The 21,172-nt window shown below is 38.7% G+C and overlaps 1 protein-coding gene across 2 annotated transcripts; it reads right to left on the bottom strand.

Moving 5' to 3' along the window:
• Positions 1-34: 34 nt before the first annotated feature.
• mlpha (melanophilin a) lies at positions 35-20,810 on the bottom strand. Of its 2 annotated transcripts, XM_038719000.1 has the most exons (16): positions 20,721-20,810; positions 19,336-19,453; positions 16,151-16,372; positions 15,497-15,609; positions 14,948-14,992; positions 14,569-14,627; positions 14,392-14,481; positions 14,118-14,217; positions 12,062-12,255; positions 11,612-11,692; positions 9,924-10,148; positions 3,449-3,619; positions 2,575-2,736; positions 769-825; positions 399-444; positions 35-201 (listed from the first exon to the last, which is right to left on the bottom strand). In XM_038719000.1, the coding sequence occupies exons 2-16, from the start codon at positions 19,443-19,445 to the stop codon at positions 161-163; spliced, it is 1,716 nt and encodes a 571-aa protein (XP_038574928.1). In that variant the 5' UTR covers positions 19,446-19,453; positions 20,721-20,810; the 3' UTR covers positions 35-160. The 2 variants fall into 2 exon arrangements, with proteins under 2 accessions (XP_038574928.1, XP_038574995.1); XM_038719067.1 differs by lacking the exon at positions 3,449-3,619.
• Between the last annotated feature and the right edge of the window lie 362 nt (positions 20,811-21,172).

Consider the following 21,172-nt stretch of genomic DNA (forward strand, 5'->3'; position numbering starts at 1 on the left):
GAAGGACATAAAACATGCAGAAAAAGACACTGAACAGGGAAGAAAATGAATTTTTAGTGCCAAAAATGTAAAAACTGTCAACATAACATGATAATTAAGTTTGTGGACAGAACGTTTTCTAAGTTTTCCTTTGTCTCTAAACTCCAGCAGGTTTTCAGTTTCAGTACACGTTTGATTTCCACTGAGCTCCGTTAGTGGTTTCTGTCAAGAAAAAGAAGAACACATTCATAAAAATTACATTATTGAGTGAAATAAATGCTTTTTGTTAGTGTGGTGAACAAGTTTTCACTGTTATTTGAAACATTTCTGCCCTGCAGTAGCAGTACGACAGCTGTATGAGTTTCTCTGAGAGCAGCCAATAAACTTTCATCTGCACGTGAGGTAAAACTGTTTCTTACTGGGGAAGTCCTGTGTTGCCTTTTTCCTCTGATGAGATCCAAAAACCTGTGGAGCCAATTTAAACATGGGGACATGTTAGAAGGGAATCAAACTATCTACTAATTGTGAAAGAAACATCTCATCATTTTAACAGAACTTTATCAGATGAAGTGATGTAACTTTAAGACAATTTTGTAATTTTTGAGATAATTTGGGGGAAAAAAGTTAGTTTGTTAATAATTGTTGATAGTCGCTCTTTTGACAGATACCTGACATTTTTTCCTCTGAAATACACCTGTAAAATCAGTCAGTAAAGACTAAACAGCGTGAAATGATGCGTAAAATCACTTAATTGTGGTTTCACTTCAATATAAAATACAACAGACTGACCTTCTTCTTTGATCCTGCAGTGTTCAGAGCAGCAATCTTACTTTCTATATCAGAGACCTGCAGGGGGGAATAAACAAATCAGGAAGTGATTCGCACCATTTTCTAAACTTCTGTTGGCATTATCTTGTTATAATGATGTAACATCTCAGAATTAGCTCAGATGCAAGTCTATTGTGATTTTGATTAAAGATCTTTACAACAATACAAAACAGAACAGAACAGTTATACAGCATTGAGTAAAAGAGCTATATATTATAAGATTATAGTAAGTAAAATAATCATTAATGAACTGAATGAATGAATACAAAGTGACTTATAAGACCACAAACCCTGTGAAAGCGCACTTATAATAAATAAGTAATACAATTTATACAGTGTAGAGAGAGTAACAACAGTCCAGGTAATAAAACCATGTATGAGCTGAGGGTCTCTTTCTAATGGATCATAATGGATTCAATAGACCTGAAGCTGGATAGGACAAGTGCAACAGGTCACGTTTATGTGTTGAATGTTGTTGTCCATAGCAGAGTTGGAGACGACAGAATAAAAAGATGTTTACAGCTAGCATTAGTTAGCCTGCTCAATTTGATCCATCAGTCCATCAGGTTTAAAAACATAAGAGCTTAAAGCACAAGAACATATTCAAATTGTCAATAAAACAAAATTGTAAATAGCAGTTGTGCAACTGAAGCCACGTGTGAAGCTGCAAAAGTCTGCTAACACCACCACAGCCATGCCTAAAGTGGGAAGTGGAAAAGAGAAAAAAACTTCCTTCTCGCTAAGTTTTATACGGTTAACATGCTAAGACAGATCCTGGCTCAGCCCAAAGACTGCACACCTAAACACAAGAAAAGCAATCTAGTGGATGCTGCCCAATGCAGTGAGCACAGACATTTATATTGGGGAAACAAAACAACCACAACACAAATGCATGGCTCAGAAGAACCAACTCCTCAGATCAAGACTCAGAGGTTTACTTACATGTGAAGGACAAGGGACACTTTTTTGATGACAACAGTGTACATGTTCTGGACAGGAGGGTAGATGGTTTGAAAGAGGAGTCAAATAAGCGATTTTCACCATAGAATAGAAACCATCTCTCAACAGTGAAGGAGTTCTGAAACACCACTTATCCCCCACCTAAAATGCTGTCCCTACATTTCTTTCCAGGAGATTAAACAAATGCTGATATTTGGCCTCATGTGACAATGCCAAAAACTGTTGTCCAGACTTGGCTTCAGATGTCTCCAAAGACCATAACGACTGCTGTCACAACAGCCAGGAGCACTAACAAACCAAACAGTATCCATCATCTTAACAATGACCCCACAGAGGTTAAATAGCTGGGACTCCATGCCAGTCAGTCAGAACTTTAGAAGCCTCTTGGATTTTTGTCCACCTTGAATAACTATATATCATTTTGATAACCGAGAACCTTGACAGACATCAATACTGGAGTTTTTTCATGAAATATAGATCTCAAACTAATAGATAGTTTTTATGTGATATTTGGATTTTATACTGAAACAAAACTACTGTTGGTAATAAAACTACGTTTTCTAATGAGATACAGGTTACCAGATAGTTTTCTTATAAACATCTCTGAAGTTTTCTCATGTGATAGAGACCTCATATTTACAGGATAGTTTCCTTAAGATAATTTTCTTGTAGTTATTTTTAAGTTCATATTTAAAAGAAAACTATCTCACAGACAGGAGTTCCTCCTTCGCCTCTTTCATGCTGAATGACTCTACATCACTAACAAACCAATTATTACATGTCATTCAGGTGTGCATCTCGACCCACCTCGCTCTCAGCACTCTGGACTCTGGCGGCTGTCAGAGCCATCACGTCCTCCAGCTCCGACAGCTCAGAGTCCGTCGTCCCTCCAAAACGATTCTTGGCACTCTGCTCGAGTCGTCGCAGCTTCGACTCCAGTTCGTACGACTTACCGGCTGCGATGTACACCTGGACAGTTAACACGACAAACACACCTGTGTCACCTGAGAGGGCGCTAACACACCTCCACACCACTGATAAAAATAATAACAGGGCTGCGTATAACTGCAAAATACACAGACTGGTTCTCTGTTCGTGTAAAATCCACTTTTGAGTTGACTTATTTAATGAAAGGAATATTATTTCTTAACGGAAAAGGCCGATTTATCAAACCTTTATCGATTTCTCCTGTTTAAATCAAAGAGATCATTTAAGATATTATATATAGGACTATTACATATATATATATATATATATATATATATATATATAATAGTCATATGTGTTTTATAAATGTATATATTATGCTATTATTCTCTGAGAGTTTATTTCTTAAAGATTGGATAAAGAACTTATAAGAATGGGGAAGTCTTCTTGTAGTTGTGACGTTTCCTTGTACGATCGGATCTCATTATTGAAATTTCCACCTGTAAAAGGAAAGAGGCAAATATCTGCTCTTTTCAACTCTTTTAGTTAAAACAGCTCTTGTTGGACCCAAACTGGAACCAGTACTGCCCAGTATATTTTACAGATACCCAGCCCTGTTTGAGACACAGCAGCCGGGGTGATTTGAAGCCAGTCCAGACATTTCTGTCATGCTTCAGATGAGGCGGGAAAGTTTGGCTTAGTTTGACAAAAAGAGGTTAGGGGGAAAACGAGGCGTGCAGTTCATGAAGCTTACATTTTCCTCAAGTTCCCTGAAAGCATCATCTGCTTGCTTAACGTCAGTCCCTATTAAGTGGGATCTGTCGGCCGGCTCTGAGAGACCGTATTCAACCATTGCGTTTTCTGTGGCATTAATGGTTCTCAAGACCTCAGTGGTGAGGTCACAGAGGGCGGCAGCAGTTGATCTCTGAAAGCCATGTAGAGGGACAGATGTTAGCAGCTGGAAAACAAAATCTGATCCTGCAGCAGCTACCAGCCTGGAAGCAAAAATACTAGAGTCTGGAGGAGGTTTCAGTCCTTTAGTCCTTTAGTCCTGGATTAAGAGTAACTTTCACATGTACGAGTTGATGTCTGTATGAACATTTTTATCATTTAAAGTATTTTAGAGGATTTTTACTTTTTGACATATAGTACACTTGTGTAAGTGAGGAAACAAGAATACCAGTGTGACAAATACATCCATCCATCCATCCATCCTGTGTGCAGGGTCGCAGGGGGCTGAAGCCAATCCCAGCTGACATCGGGCGAAAGGTGCGGTACACCCTGGACAGGTCACCAGACCATCGCAGGGAAAGTTATATACATAGACTTGAAAATTTTATATTTATATATTTGCATTTTGCTGCTGTTCCCATCTCACCACAATATCCACAAAAGATATTGTATCTGTTAGCTCCATCTTGTGTTAACAAGATAACTTATGCAAACAAAAGCAAGAGCAAGATATTAGATCCGTCTTACAAACACAAGATATTAGATCCATCTTACAAAAACAAGATATTGTATCCATCTTAGAAGAGTGAGATAATAGATCCATCTAACAAGAGAAAGATATTACATCCATATATCAAAAGCAAGATATTAAGTCCGTCTTACAAAGACAAGATGTCAGATCCATATTAGAAGAGCGAGATAATAGATCCATCTAACAAGAGCAAGATATTAGATCCATTTTACAAGAACAAGACATTAGATCCATCTTAGAAGAGTGAGACAATAGATCCATCATACAAGAACAAGATATTAGATCCATCTAACAAAAACAAGATATTAGATCCGTCTTACAAACACAAGATATTAGATCCATCTTACAAAAACAAGATATTGGGTCCATCTTTCAAGATAAAGATAATAGATCCATCTTAGAAGAGTGAGACAATAGATCCATCTAACAAGAGAAAGATATTACATCCATCTAACAAAAGCAAGATATTAAGTCCGTCTTACAAAGACAAGATGTCAGATCCATCTTAGAAGAGTGAGATAATAGATCCATCTAACAAGAGCAAGATATTAGATCCATTTTACAAGAACAAGACATTAGATCCATCATACAAGAGCAAGATATTAGAACTATCTACAAGAACAAAATACTAAATCCATCTAACAAGAAAAAAAATATTAGATCTATGTTACAAAAAAAGATACTAGTTTTATCTTACAAAAACAAGATATTAGTTCCATCTTACAAGAACAATATATTAGATCCATTCGAACAGGAACAACATATTAGATCCACCTTACAAGAACAAGATATTAGGTCCATCTTTCAAAGAAAAGATATTAGATTCATCTTACAAGGGCAAGATATTAGATCCATCTTACAAAAACAAGATATTAGATCCGTCTTACAAACACAAGATATTAGATCCATCTTACAAAAACAAGATATTGGATCCATCTTTCAAGATAAAGATAATAGATCCATCTTAGAAGAGTGAGACAATAGATCCATCTTGCAAGAGAAAGATATTACATCCATCTAACAAAAGCAAGATATTAAGTCCGTCTTACAAAGACAAGATGTCAGATCCATCTTAGAAGAGTGAGATAATAGATCCATCTAACAAGAGCAAGATATTAGATCCATTTTACAAGAACAAGACATTAGATCCATCATACAAGAGCAAGATATTAGAACTATCTACAAGAACAAAATACTAAATCCATCTAACAAGAAAAAAAATATTAGATCTATCTTACAAAAACAAGATACTAGTGTTATCTTACAAAAACAAGATATTAGTTCCATCTTGCAAGAACAATATATTAGATCCATTCGAACAGGAACAACATATTAGATCCACCTTACAAGAACAAGATATTAGGTCCACCGAACAAAAACAAGATATTAAGTCTGTCTTACAAAGACAAGATGTCAGATCCATCTTAGAAGAGCGAGATAATAGATCCATCTAACAAGAGCAAGATATTAGATCCATTTTACAAGAACAAGACATTAGATCCATCATACAAGAGCAAGATATTAGAACTATCTACAAGAACAAAATACTAAATCCATCTAACAAGAAAAAAATATTAGATCTATCTTACAAAAACAAGATACTAGTTCTATCTTACAAAAACAAGATATTAGTTCCATCTTGCAAGAACAATATATTAGATCTATCGAACAGGAACAACATATTAGATCCACCTTACAAGAACAAGATATTACATCTCAAAATAACAAGATGCTAGATCCATCTTACATGAATAAAATAATAGATCCATCTTACAAAAACAAGATTAAAGATCGATCTTACAAGAACAAGATATTAGATCTATCTACAAGAACAAGATATTAGGTCCATTTTACAAAAACAAGATATAAGAGCCATATTACAAAACGAGATATTAGATCCATCTTACAAAAACAAGATATTAGATCCATCTTACAAGAGCAAGACATTAGATCCATCATACAAGAGAAGGATATTAGAACTATCTACAAGAACAAGATATTAGATCCATCTTACAAGAACAAGATAATAGATCCATCTTACAAGAGCAAGATGTTGGCTCCATCTTACAAGAACAAGATATTAGATCCATTTTACAAAAACAAGCTATTAGATCCATCTTAGAGGAAAGAGATACTAGATCCATCTTAGAAGAAAGAGATACTAGATCCATCTTACAAGAACAAAATATTAAATCTATCTTACAAAAACAAGATACTAGTTCTATCTTACAAAAACTAGATATTAGTTCCATCTTACACGAACAAGATACTAGATCCATCTTACAAGAACAAAATATTGGATCTATCGTGCAGGAACAACAAATTACATCCACCTTACAAGAACAAGATATTAGATCCACCAAACAAAAACAAGATATTACATCTCAAAAGAACAAGATGCTAGACCCACCTACATGAATAAAATATTAGATCTACTACAAAAACAACATATTTGATCCATCTTACAAAAACAAGATATTAGATCCGTCTTACAAGAGCAAGATATTAGATCCATCTTCCAAGAACAACACATTAGATTCATCATACAAGAGCAAGATATTAGAAATATCTACAAGAACAAGATTCTAGATCCATCTTACAAGAACAAATACTAGATCCATCTTACAAGAACAAGATATTAGATCTATCGTACAGGAACAACATATTAGATCCACCAAACAAAAACAGGATATTACATCTAAAAAGAATAAGATACTAGATCCATCTTACATGAATAACATATTACATAGATCTTACAAAAACAAGATTAAAGATCAATCTTTCAAGAGCAAGATCTTAGATCTATCTACTAGAAACAGATTTTAGATCCATCTTACAAAAACAAGATATTAGATCCATCTTACAAAAACAAGATATTAGATCCATCTTACAAGAAAAGGATACTAGATCCATCTTACAAGAATAAGACATTAGATCCATCTTACAAAAACAAGATAGTAATTCTATCTTACAAGAACAAGATATTAGATCCATCTTGCAAGAAAAAGATACAAGATCCATCATACAAGAACAAGATATTAGATCCATCTTACCAGAACAAGATACTAGATCCATCATACAAGAACAAGACATTAGATCCATCTTACCAGAACAAGATACTAGATCCTCTTACAGGAATAAGACATTAGATCTATTGTACAGAACAAGATTAAAGATCCATCTTAAAAGAACAAGATATTAGATCCATTTTACCAAAACAAGATATTATATCCATCATACAAGAGCAAGATATCTTACAAAAAAAAGTAGTTAGATAGTTCTATCTTAGAAAAACATATTAAAGATCCATCTCACAGAACAAGATATCAGAACCATCTTACAAAAACAAGATATTAGATCCATCTAACAGAACAAGATCCTAGATCCATCTTATTATATCTATCTACAAGAACAAGACGTCAGATCCATTGTACAGAACAATATATCATACAGGAACACATATTAGATCGACCTTACAAGAACAAGTAACTAGATCCATCTAACAAGAACAAGATATTAAATCCCTCATACAGAACAAGAAACTAGATCCATCTTACAATAACAAAACATTAGATCTATCTTGCTTGAAAAAGATAGTAACTGAAGCAAACAAGATATTCAAATCTTGGTCCTATATATGGTCCTGGGGCCGTACTACAGAAACTTCTTAACCGGCAGATCCAATCATAACTGCTTGGTAACCATGGTATTAAGGGTTAGGAACTGATATAGGAATAAGGCCATTGCAGATTAACAGTTCCTAAATCAATGTTCCTTTCCTAACTTAAGATAGGGAAAGTGTATTACAGAACTATCCTAACTTTGTAGAATCTTCATTAAACTCTCCTAATTTTAGGATAACTGTTAAGCTGTCCTAACTTTTACTTTTCCACCAGGTAGTGTTTGCTAAGTTGTTTAATCCACATGGGTGCTCTTTTATTGCTTTTACAAAATCAACAAAATATCAACAGGTGTAACTTGTTAATTAATTGAATTAATTAATTAATTCAAGAAATACATGAAAAACATGATGATGTTAGCCATCTTTTTTTTACCTTCATTATTAGCTTTCCCGAGAAGAGTATGGGTTTCTGCCACTGTCAGTGAAGGAGCACAGGAGGAAAACACCACTCTTTGGAGTTGCCTTTCTCTTCGTATCACTTGTTAACAACGCTCCGCTGGATGCCAGATATGTGGCGGTGACTGTGTCCGCTATTTTAGCTCAATCTCAATCTTTAATCTCCTGAGATAAGCGTTACATGAATTTGGATATCTCGATGGAGGTTATTAACACCTGTATGTTTCATTAAAAAAATGACCAAAAAACAGCAATTAAAATACCGTTTAGCTCAGTGAGATGAGAAAAGTGGCATTGGTTGCTAGGTAACAAACATGTAAAGTTGATAACTGATGTTGGATTGAGTATTTAGGATTTCCTAACCTGAGATAAGATAGGATTCCTAAACTTAGTTAGGATTTGCTTCTGTAATACCACATTGGAGAAAATCCTATCTTAGACCTTTCCTATCTTACCTTAAGACTTAAGATAGGAACTTTCTGTAATATGGCCCCTGGAGTTTCTTTGCCTTGTTTATTCCATTACTTAGGTAAACACCACTGAAGAAGGACTCTGTGATATATGCCTGATCTCTGTGGTTTCCGGGTGTTCCAGGCAGGTAGCTGCTGACCTTCATATTTAAACAACCTGCTGTACAAGCAGCGAAGACTTTTGAAGGTTGTTAACTCACACAGGAGGCAGCCGGTTAGTGAGGAGGCAGTCATGCAGTGTGACTGTTGACTGTTGCCTACAGGGAATCTTAATATGTGTAACACTCACATATCTATCAAAAATAACAGTCAAATTGAAATATGGGGTTAAATACCAAAGTTATCAAAATATCTGGTAGAGGGCGCTAGGGGCCTTAAAACATCCTTCATCCATTTCAGTCACTGAAATGTTTACATTTATTCATTTATCCAAAGCGACTTACAATTGCTATACATGTCAGAGGTTGTACACTTCTGGAGGAACTAGGGGTAGAGTGTCTTGCTCAGGGACACATTGGTGTCGCACAGTGGATTCGAACTCAGGTCTAACACCAAAGGCATGAGTCTTATCCACTGCGCTATCACCAACCCATGTTAACTATCAATACAAATCTTTAATTCTTGTAATTAGTCTATACTAAGTCATGATAATGATTTGATGATGTTTCTCTGGAGAATACAATGTGCTTCCAATGACTAAAGCTTAAAAAGCCTATTCTAAATGTATAGTTCTTTTATCTGTTCAGACACTTTCCTGGGGAATAAGTTGAGCCATGCTGTGCTTTTTCACGGCATTCATCACAAATGAGATCCTGGACATTTATAAAACAACAGAGAAACCTGTGTGACACAGAGGTGTGAATTAAGGTTGTATTCTGCTATGAGGTCATTTATTCATTTAGCTGACACTTTTATCCAAAGCAACTTACAATTGCTACATGTCAGAGGTCACACGCCTCTGGAGCAACGAGGGGTTCAGTATCTTGCTCAGGGACACAATGGTGGATGTCTTACAGTGGGAATCGAATCCAGGTCTCCCACACCAAAGGCAAGCATCTTATCTATGCGCCATCACCACCCCGTTAAGGTCAGAAACATTTTAGTTGTTTCGGAAACTTCCAGGTTCCCATTTGGTTTTGATTTTGAGCCCGTACATACAGTAAGCTGGGTCAGATTATCCGTCCTGACTCCTTCCTACCTTCTGGGCCTCAGTGGGCATTTCGTCGCTGGATGAGCTCAGTTCTTTGTCCTTCACAGAGTCTAGAGGGACCACCGGGCCACCCCTGAAGACAGCCGGACTTTTACCCACAGAGAAGGACTTCTTCCCGGCCTCATCGTCTGACGACAGGCCCTTATCACTCAGGTTCCCCGCCAGCTCACTCAGCTTCCTCCTCAGCTTCTCCTCCTCGTTCAGAGTCGATGTCTGCAGGAAGATAGACAATATATTTATTGATGAAATTCATCCCATAACGTCACAATAAAACAGGATTTATTTTTACATTTACATTTATATTTACTCATTTGGCAGACGCTTTTATCCAAAGCGACTTACATACTAGTAAGAGCAGCAATAAATACTAGTAAGAGCTCACAATCCATATCACATCAATGGGATAGATACCTAGGGAAGGAAGTAAGAGTTAACAAAAAGTGCAATCAAAACAAAAAGTGCAATCAATACAAGATCATTGTAGGGGATAGAAGAAGAAGAGCACAGGAAGTGCATGTTAGAGGTTAGGAGTTAAAGGTGTTATAAGAGGAAGTATTCTCGGAAGAGATGAGTTTTCAAGAGCTTCTTGAAGTTAGAGAGGGACGCCCCTGCTCTGATGTCGTGTGGTAGCTCGTTCCACCATCGTGGTGTCACAGATGCTTGCTTTGTGTGAAGGGATGGCAGACCCAGTCGGCGTTCGTTGGAGGAGCGTAGTGGCCGAGAAGGAACGTAAGTTTGTATTATGGAGTTTAGGTAGATGGCTGCAGACCCAGTAGTCACTCTGTATGCAGCATTAGTGACTTGAATTTGATTCTGGAGCCAGTGGAGGTCACTGAGTAATGGAGTGACATGAGTCCTTTTGGGCTGATCAAAAACCAGACGCGATGCTGCGTTCTGAACCATTTGTAAGGGTTTCACCGCACAAGCTAGAAGACCTGCTAGGAGGGCATTGCAATAGTCGATGCGAGAGATAACCATGGCCTGTACCAGAAGCTGGGTAGCGTACTGAGTGAGGTAGGGCCTGATTTTCCTTATGTTGTATAGAGCAAAGCGGCATGAACGAGAGACAGCAGCAACATGGTCTGAAAAGGACAGCTGGTCATCAATCATGACACCCAAGTTTCTCACCACCTTGGTTGGACTGATGGTTGCGGAGTCAGTTTGTAGTTTGATGTTATGGTGGATAGATTGCTTGGCTGGAATGACCAAGAGTTCAGTCTTAGAGAGGTTTAGTTGAAGGTGGCAAGCCTTTATCCATGCAGATATGTCTGATAGACAGTACTGCGGGAAGGATAGGTAGAGTTGCGTATCGTCTGCGTAGCAGTGGTAAGAGAAGCCGTGCGAGCGAATGATCGGCCCCAGCGAGGTGGTGTAAATTGAGAAGAGAAGGGGCCCAAGCACTGAGCCTTGGTGCACCCGTGTTTAGAGGCAGTGGGAGGAGGATAATTGTCCTTGCCACAAAACATTGTAGGAACGCCCCGAGAGGTAGGATTCGAACCACAGGAGTGCTTTACTCGAGATGCCCATTGCTGAGAGAGCGGATAGCAGGATCCTGTGGTTGACTGTGTAGTCAAAACCAGACCCAAAACCAAGTCATTAACAGATGGCAGAATTTCACTGTTTAATTAAAGAAGAAGTTGATGGGCTTATTTTGAACCTGGTGTGTCACATCTCACCTCGTCAGCAGGTGTCATCTTCTCCTCCAGGCGGCTCAGCAGACTCTCAATGGCAGACATGCGTTTGTTCAGCTCGTTCATCTGCAAAATAAAACCAAAGAAGAGATTATCAAGAGAAGAGGATTAGAATGAGTGATGATTAGTTAGGGTTAACCCAATGGCAAAAAATGTTTTCTGTAGTTTTCTGTAAAGATCCTCGGTCATCCAGTTAGTAATTATCCACTAATGAACTGGAGAACTGGAAGAAAGGCGACAAGTCTTCAAGGATCTTCAATCCAGTCCAGTTGCCCTTGATTTTAACCAGGCTTGGAATTTTCATAGTAGAAAGAAATATCCAATTTTCGTTGTGTAAATGTTCCACTTCCTGTGTTATGGTGAGCGTGACAAGTAAAACAGATAATCAGTGTTAGGGAGCACAACCAGTGACTGCGACTGGGTGTTTTCTCTTACAGGCGGGGCTTGTCCCAGGTTCTCCTGGGAGGAGGTTCTGCTGTTCTTGCGGCGGTGGGGGGGTTGTTGGTACATTGGAGGGTACCTCGGGTAATCGTCCTCGTCTGAGGTGTCAACGTACTGCTGTCGAGCCACCGAAGAGCTGATCTTTGACAGAGAGCGAGTCCGGACCATCCTGCTGTCTCCATAGTCATCTGACAACACACAGAGAGGTAAGTAGAGACAGTTAAATATACAAGTTAGCTGAAGTGTGACTGTGAGTCCTGCATGGAATATGAGACTGCATGTTCAAGTACAGGTTCTGAAAGCTAAACTCAAAGTAGTCCTTTCTACTAAAAGAACCCATTACAACATGGTGTCACCATGACTTACGCACCAGAGGAAAGAAATGGGATAAGCTACAGTAACCCTCTGATACAAGGAGCGGAACACCAGGGAGAAAATCTTTGCAGTGAGGGATCTGTTGAGCTTCAGTGAGACTCAAACTAGTAGCCAGAGTCGACACCATAGACCAAAAGACAGTGGGAGAGACAATATGCTCAGAGTAATGAGGCAGCACGCACTGTTCAGACTGTTTGTCCCTCTCTGTCAAGACAGCCACACTATTGGCTTCTTTTCCTGAGAGGTTGCAGCCATTTCAAAAGGAAGTCTTGAATATCATGTTCTTCTAACAGCCACTAGGTGGAGCTCTGCAACGTACAACTACCTCACGTTTGATTCATCTATCTCACAGCAACCAGTAAGAGACTGCAGATAATTTTACTGATGTGATAAATAGTGTGAAGCACATGTACTCTGTGGGGACTGTTTGTACTACATGTATTTGTATATACACTCACCTAAAGGATTATTAGGAACACCATACTAATACTGTGTTTGACCCCCTTTCGCCTTCAGAACTGCCTTAATTCTACGTGGCATTGATTCAACAAGGTGCTGAAAGCATTCTTTAGAAATGTTGGCCCATATTGATAGGATAGCATCTTGCAGTTGATGGAGATTTGTGGGATGCACATCCAGGGCATGAAGCTCCCGTTCCACCACATCCCAAAGATGCTCTATTGGGTTGAGATCTGGTGACTGTGGGGGCCATTTTAGTACAGTGAACTCCTTGTCATCTTCAAGAAACCAGTTTGAAATGATTGGAGCTTTGTGACATGGTGCATTATCCTGCTGGAAGTAGCCATCAGAGGATGGGTACATGGTGGCCATAAAGGGATGGACATGGTCAGAAACAATGCTCAGGTAGGCCGTGGCATTTAAACCATGCCCAATTGGCACTAAGGGGCCTAAAGTGTGCCAAAAAAACATCCCCCACACCATTACACCACCACCACCAGCCTGCACAGTGGTAACAAGGCATGATGGATCCATGTTCTCATTCTGTTTACGCCAAATTCTGACTCTACCATCTGAATGTCTCAACAGAAACCGAGACTCATCAGACCAGGCAACATTTTTCCAGTCTTCAACTGTCCAATTTTGGTGAGCTCTTGCAAATTGTAGCCTCTTTTTCCTATTTGTAGTGGAGATGAGTGGTACCCGGTGGGGTCTTCTGCTGTTGTAGCCCATCCGCCTCAATGTTGTGCGTGTTGTGGCTTCACAAATGCTTTGCTGCATACCTCGGTTGTAACGAGAGTATTTCAGTCAAAGTTGCTCTTCTATCAGCTTGAATCGGTCGGCCCATTCTCCTCTGACCTCTAGCATCAACAAGGCATTTTAGTCCACAGGACTGCAGCATACTGGATGTTTTTCCCTTTTCACACCGTTCTTTGTAAACCCTAGAAATGGTTGTGCGTGAAAATCCCAGTAACTGAGCAGATCGTGAAATACTCAGACCGGCCCGTCTGGCACCAACCAATGCCACGCTCAAAATTGCTTAAATCTCCTTTCTTTCCCATTCTGACATTCAGTTTGGAGTTCAGGAGATTGTCTTGACCAGGACCACACCCCTAAATGCATTGAAGCAACTGCCATGTGATTGGTTGATTAGATAATTGCATTAATGAGAAATTGAACAGGTGTTCCTAATAATCCTTTAGGTGAGTGTATGTACCAGATCTCATGGCATATCGGTCCAGACTCCTTCTGCGGTTTACTCGGTGGTTGGACATGTCGCAGTCCTCATTCCTGTAGCTTCGATCCTCCTGCATCTGCTGCATAAAACATGTTAAATACAAACAGTTAGTCATAGATACATTATGGTGGCTTTGGTATTTTTCAGCCCTATTTCCCCATGTTTTGTGTCTTTGTGACTAATGGGGACAATTTATTTTATTTTATCCAGTATTAAGAGAGCTGCAGCGAAACCGTCTCAGGTGTTGTCGTACCTGTACCGACGGTCGTCTCGAATGAGGGAAATATTCCTCAGCGTCAAAGTCCATAGGATGAACTGACAGCAGACGTTTACTTTTCCTCATCTTAAAGAAAAGAAGAAGAAGAGTTTAAAAGCTGCAGGATTCATCTGATTCATTTTCCTAAGATTTAGTTTATTATTTTTATGTTACCACTTTGTAGCGCTGAGCATCGGCCTCTCCATGGTCATCCTCGTTACCATTATGCACATCTACAGGTAGAAATACTGACTTTTAACATGTCTTCATGTCATTGAATTTAAAAAATTCAAAATGTTGAGATTTTCTGGAGACAGAAGACTGCTGCAAACATGAATATCAAATGTGTTTATAATCTATAGAAACAATATATAGTTCAAGCTTAGAATTTTTAATAATTGAACATCAAAGTCAAAGCAGATAACAGATTTAAGCTTTAAAGAAGCTTTAAAGTCTAATTTCCTCCCAGTCTTTTGTTAACTGAAAATTTCTGTGCGTAGCTTGAATCAAACTCTTTATTTGTTGATGAAAAAGTGTTTCAGCATCGACTCACGGCTGCGGACATCCGGCATACTCTGAGTGTCATCATCACGACCACCTAAAGAAGAAACACAAGAAGTGTTATTAGCATGTAGCATTTGGCATCTGAATTTGTTCATATGTTCAGATAAACACACAGACTGTTTCAGCTTGAGTGTATCCGGGACCTACATATTATAATAAGCAGTAATACTAGCAATAATATTTTTCTACAGAGAAATAGTTCATGTTTACAAGATAAACATGATGACAGAAGAATGGTCATCTGATTGGATCAGATTATCAGATAGATCTTTCTCTGTTTATAAATCTTAATTTAATGATCATTATTTGTTCCCTACTGAATTATAAAAACTAACATGTTCTGTGACATCTATTTGAGCCTTCGCAAACAACAAATCAAGTTAATTAAAATACAATAACACAGTCTGCTGGTGTTCAACAGCCTCAGTGTGACTCAGTAAATACATCACGTTTTTCTCAGCTGACGGTTTGATGACCACATGTGGCCCCTCCACAGACACAGGTCCTGCAGGTAACAGTGATGTCAAGGCAGACTCACCGTCTCCGTTCAGCCTCTTGTACAGTGACCTCATCACCTTGGCGCTGCCGAAGCGTTTGAAGCGGTTTCTAACGTTGTCATGGTACCAACCCACAGTGCCGATCTTCAACACCCTGCAGCAGGTATAAACACAAAAAACACTCCACTCTTTACCTGAACAGGTGGAGCACTGAAGCAACAAGTAGATTATATTTTACGAAGCTACTGGCTAACAATTTAGCATATCAAACTACATTACATTAAATGACAGCAATGTGTTTAGGTCATGTAGGCGTTTATATCTGGCTTCTTGCTAACATATTAGCAAACACTGTTAGCTGACGTTCCACGCTAAAATTGCAGCACAATAGTGAAACATTAATTTAAATAACTAGTAGGCTCCTTGCTCTTAATTGCTAATACTTTAGCGCACAGTGTTAATTAACAGTTGTCTGGGTAGCTAGCTAGTGCTAACACATTAATATACAATAACTAGTGAGAGCAGGCTCCATTTTGGGTAAAGTTTATCATTATCGGAAACAAAATGACAACAATCTCACCACAGATCTCTTTTTGGTGTCTGAATTCTTAGATGTGTTGGTGTATCGTGTATCTGAGACAGATGTGTTCCTTACCTGTGCTGTCAGTACCCACACCTACCTGTGGGTGTCTCACCTGGTCATGCGGCAGTTGTCACACACCCAGCCGTGCTCCTTCTTGTTGTAGCGGCTGCAGGCCTTGCAGGTGTACATGCGGCAGTCCAGACACTGACGTTTACTGTTGACCAGGAACTTAAAGGGCTGCAGGCAGCGGATGCAGTGCGAGTCAGACAGTTTACTCTGAGTACCCAGCAGCTCTCGCTTTGTATCCTCCTTCTCGATTTTAGTCTTCAGATCACTGCAAGAGACAACAAGAGAGGAAACGAGGCTGTGACCATAATCTTCCAACCACTTCTGTATCTGCGGAGGAAATATTGTTTGCTGTTAATACATTTTGTGGCCCTCTTTGTGTCAATAAAGTTGATATATTCTCTTAAAACTGAGGCCCTATCTGAATCTATCTGATCTGTTTTCTTAGGCTACCATTTGTGATATTCTTTCTCAGAGTCATAACTCAGTCTGATCTGAACAGACAGTCATTACACATGTTGATTTATTCAGTGTGACTTCCACTTCCTGAGGATTTCATGATCTCTGATGTCCATCCAGAACAAACGTCTAGTAACCAGCTTAAAAACCAGAGACAGAGGCTGCAGAACTGAACATCATCATGTTATAACCCCTGTTTCCAGTCAGCCTCTCCACTGTCAAACTTTCCAATAAAACTATGAATTATTTAAAGTTATAAATGAACAGCTGACAGAGTCTCAGGGAACAGATGGTGCAGCAGCTGAACATCTTGTGAAAGAACAGTTTGTTTAGTGTTTCATGTGACTGAATCATTAAACCTGAACGTCCACCTCTAGGGAACTGAACCACAGTTTGAAAACATCCACACATACAGAACTAAACTCAGTGGATCTGCTGTAATTCACTGTCACATACATTCACATCATGCTGACATCATACTGCTGGAAGAACAAATCACATTCCTCATTAAAGATGCTTCTTCTAAGAATAAAAGATAGAAGCTTCAAACTCACTGACTTCACTTCTGGTTCACTCGTGATGCTGAAAGTTTAATCAACACATTAAAGATATTTTAGGATCCTGGATGGACCTGAATTTAAAATGAAATGGCAAAAAAGAAGCTCTCAAGAAGCATTGAATGAGTTCAATTAACAAGATTCGTTTCTCAGATCAGATCTTAGAGACTGACTGTCTGCACTGTTGCTAGTGATCAGATCAGACAGCTCCAACCTCTCTGCATAGGTTGCTGTGATAACGACTTATTAGAAGTAGCCTATTTCTCTGGATTGTTCTCCATACCGCTCTGCTAGCAGCAGCGGGACTTTAATCAGCCACTCTGATGCACTTTGGATTTGACGTCGTTGTTGAAAGTGACTCAAAAGACACTTTGAAATATGATGTGAGCGGCCAGACTGAGACGCATCTGTAGAAACCCAATTGCAATCGCATTTCAAGCCACCTCCAGCTTGACTGGAGCTACCTTTGGCGAGGAAGGTGGCTCCAGTTTCCTTATAGAAGGAAAAGTGTCTCTCACCGTTGTTGTGTCTCTCTGTCCTCCACATTACCTAGTGCTGCCGAGGTCCTGCAGCCCAGCTCCACAGAAACTTTGCTGGGAACCTCCACAGAGAGGCGCACCAAAAAATCAGTTGCTCTGTTCCACTAAAGTACCACAAGTCCTGTCTGACTCTCTATTGTTGGTCTGGCCAACTCCTGCTGAGCTGCAGCAACTCTCAGTTGCCGGTGTCCTGTCCTGTTGCTCTGTTGCCGTCCTCTGGTCCCATACTCCAGCCATCAGTCTCTGGTCTTGGTCTTCAGTCATGTTGCCGGTGTCCTGCCTGATCTCCTGAGGAGCTCTGCCCATCTGTACTGCCCCCAGGCTGCCTGAGTTGAGAGTACCCAGCTCTTTGCCCCTAAATGCTACCTGCTATCAGTATCAAAGTGACAAAGTGACTGTAAAACAGAGAAAAGCTGTAAATCTACACATTTGGGAAATATTTGTATCTATGAAACCAGTTAGTTCTGTTTCCATTAATTTTGTTGTTGAACCTTCTTGTGGAATATTTATATATTTACATTTATGAAAATCAGTCTATGACTCTGGAGTCAGTTTTTTCTTTCACTCCATCCACTGTGACTTTTCTGTTCAGGATCATTATGATATTTGTATTTATGTTTAGATTTTTTAGTATGCAGTTGGAAGTTGTGTCTGTGTCAAACGTGTCTGTTATTGAAATGTTTCTGTATCAAAGAGCTTAGTTTACTATTCATCTTTATAAAATGTGTTTATCTGGAAATAATAAGCCATCAAACTACAGTCTGTGAGTTCATGTGTTTCTTCAGGAGAAATGTGATTTTCACAGTTATAATCAGATTATCAGCAGCTTCCAGCAGTCACAGAGGAACAGTTCATTCATTCAGACTGAAGACAGAAGCTGCTTTTTGCATCTGAGTCATGTCGTTATTGATCATCAGTTATCGGTTAGCTCACACTGATTCAGACCTCTCTCACAGGAAAACTCGTCTTGATTTCACTCCTTTAGTTTAATTGTAAGCTGTCTCTCCAGCTGTTTCCTCTGTTTCTCTGGGTGTGTATTGCCCCCGGGGCTGATGGGACTTGCAGTGTTTAGTGAGGAACACAGAGCGTTTTGTTTCCTGCTGCAGACTCTGGTGCGTGTGACCGAGTCGTGATCGACTGAAACAACAACGACGTCTTTCACGCTTACATTCCTGCAAAACTCACATGAAGCAGTCGATTTACAGAAACAGTCACAAACACTTACGTCACTGTGGGACTGAGCAACACTGACATAGCAACATGTTTAATATATATATACATATATCTGTTTATTGATTATGTATCTGTGCTGATATCTGTACATTTGCCTCACAGAGCAACTCTGTTGTTAAACTGTCTAATGACACTAAACATTGGCTTTATGCTCAGGATGGTCCGTCATCACATTGACAGTGACTGGAAGCTCTCACCTGGCTAGCAGCTCCCAAAACATGTGAGTGAAATTTCCAGGAGGACAATTTCAACATGTTAGAACTGAACAAAGTGACAGAACAGTTCACGGATGAACATTTTGAGTCTGACTCAAGTCCTCCACCATCACCGCTGGCTCACGTGAAATGCATGCTGGGATACAAATAATAAGGTATATCAAATATCCTGATAAACAAGCAGAAGGCAAACCTCTACAGGGCAGTCAGACAGACAGACAAGCTTACCCGAGTCTTTCCTCTTCTTTCTTTCGGAGGTTAAAGTCTCGTTGAATCACCTCCCAGACGTGTTTGGCCTCTTCGTCTGTCAGACGGGACAGATCCAGTTTACGCTCCATGACGTCCACTGAAACAAGACAGCAAACTAGTGCTTTAATCTAACAATTGTGTTAAGTGGCGAAATGTTATGTTAAGAGGAAGATTTCAAAATTTTGTAAAAAAAAATGTTTACAGCTAAAATTCTTCATGAAAAAAATTTATTAAAAAAACAGTAAAAACATTTTGAAAACAAAACATTTACTGAATAGATGAATTATGGCTTTACATTTATGGTGAAACCAACAAAACGTTGATCATTTTATCTGGAACAGCAGCAGAATTAGAAAACAAGTCAGTGATGTGTCAGAAACAGTTTCTACTTGGTATGCTAACGTTAGCCACCATTAGCTCCTGGTCATACCAGACTACGTCAGACAGAAAACATGCGAGCTGAAACAAACAAAGCTGCGTTTTATGTTTCACGAAGCTTTTCTTTTGTATTAAGACTGAATTTATTCTGTTAGAAAAATGACTCACTTTGAAACGTCATGCTGTTTTTATAAAATTCCTTAAATCTTAATAAATCTTATTTTAAACATCAGTGTTTCCTTTTTCACTTCTGATCCATTAAAGAAACATGCCCTCATTACTGGTTTCAAAGCTCCACCAGTTCAGACCAGCTCAACTAAAGACTGATTCTTTTACCGGTTTTATTTGACTCATAGTTCAGTCCTGACAAATGAAAGGATCCAGTAATAAAGAAGAATAAAGTAGTACCTCCACCTTCAGGTTGGAGCCTTAAAATACTTTTTAAAAACTAAATTCAAACTGTCTCTTATAATGTAGCAGACCTGAGGCCAGAGCATTAATGCTGCTGTAATATAAAACAGTGTGAGATCTGCTTTTAAGCTACACTTTGTCACCACACCCTAAAACATGTTACACAACTGATGCCATCAATAACTGATGCCCTTACTTTAAAAACAAAGGAACATGTTTATTACATAAATATCTTCTTTAACATGGACTGGATTTTAAAACTAAACAGCTGATTAAAACCTTTAAAAGAAGCAGACCGTTTGTTGGAATTTCTTCTGTTCAAATGATGTGGGAGGTTTTTTGATGAAATCTGACATTTTACAGATTGAACATTAATTAATGAACAAATGTGTGAATATAAAGATTTAAATGCATTTTTGTTCGATATTTACAGAAACTTTAAGCTACTGACTGAATTAAATCAGTTTCCAATGAAGTTTTAATGCGCTGTACAGTGATGTAATGAGATGTATTGAGATTTAATAAATGTTAATCTGATGTAATAAATGAAATTAAAGAGAAGAATAAAGACTCACCGTGTGTTTCTGTGTGTTCAGGCTGAAACTGATGAAACGTCTGGCTGAGTTTAAACTGAGACAATCAGCTGATCACATGACGACCGTTCTCATGACAACAACAACTACACACAGAAACACTCAACTACACACTGTAGCACACTCTGGTGAAAACAAATCAGAACAGTAGAGAAAGAAGTTGTTATGTTTTGAAGTTAAATTTGAGATAAAGTCGTAATTAAAGAAGTAAAGTGATTTGGATATATAACACTTTAAATGTTATATATATCACAATGTTTGGAGGTAAAAGTCATATTAAAAGATGTGGTCATATTTTGACATCACAATGCACACCAACATGTAAAAACACACAGTTGTAGAACACTGCAGCCGCTGTGCAGTGAGAAAATTTGAAATTTTGAGGGTAAATTTGAAATATTTGGAGGAACAAAGTTAAGATGAGTTTTTAAAGT

This window comes from Micropterus salmoides, unplaced genomic scaffold (genome assembly GCF_014851395.1).
Source record: "Micropterus salmoides isolate LMB-PRFRI ecotype aquatic unplaced genomic scaffold, ASM1485139v1 Ms_hic_scaffold_1, whole genome shotgun sequence".
Classification (NCBI taxonomy): domain Eukaryota; kingdom Metazoa; phylum Chordata; class Actinopteri; order Centrarchiformes; family Centrarchidae; genus Micropterus; species Micropterus salmoides.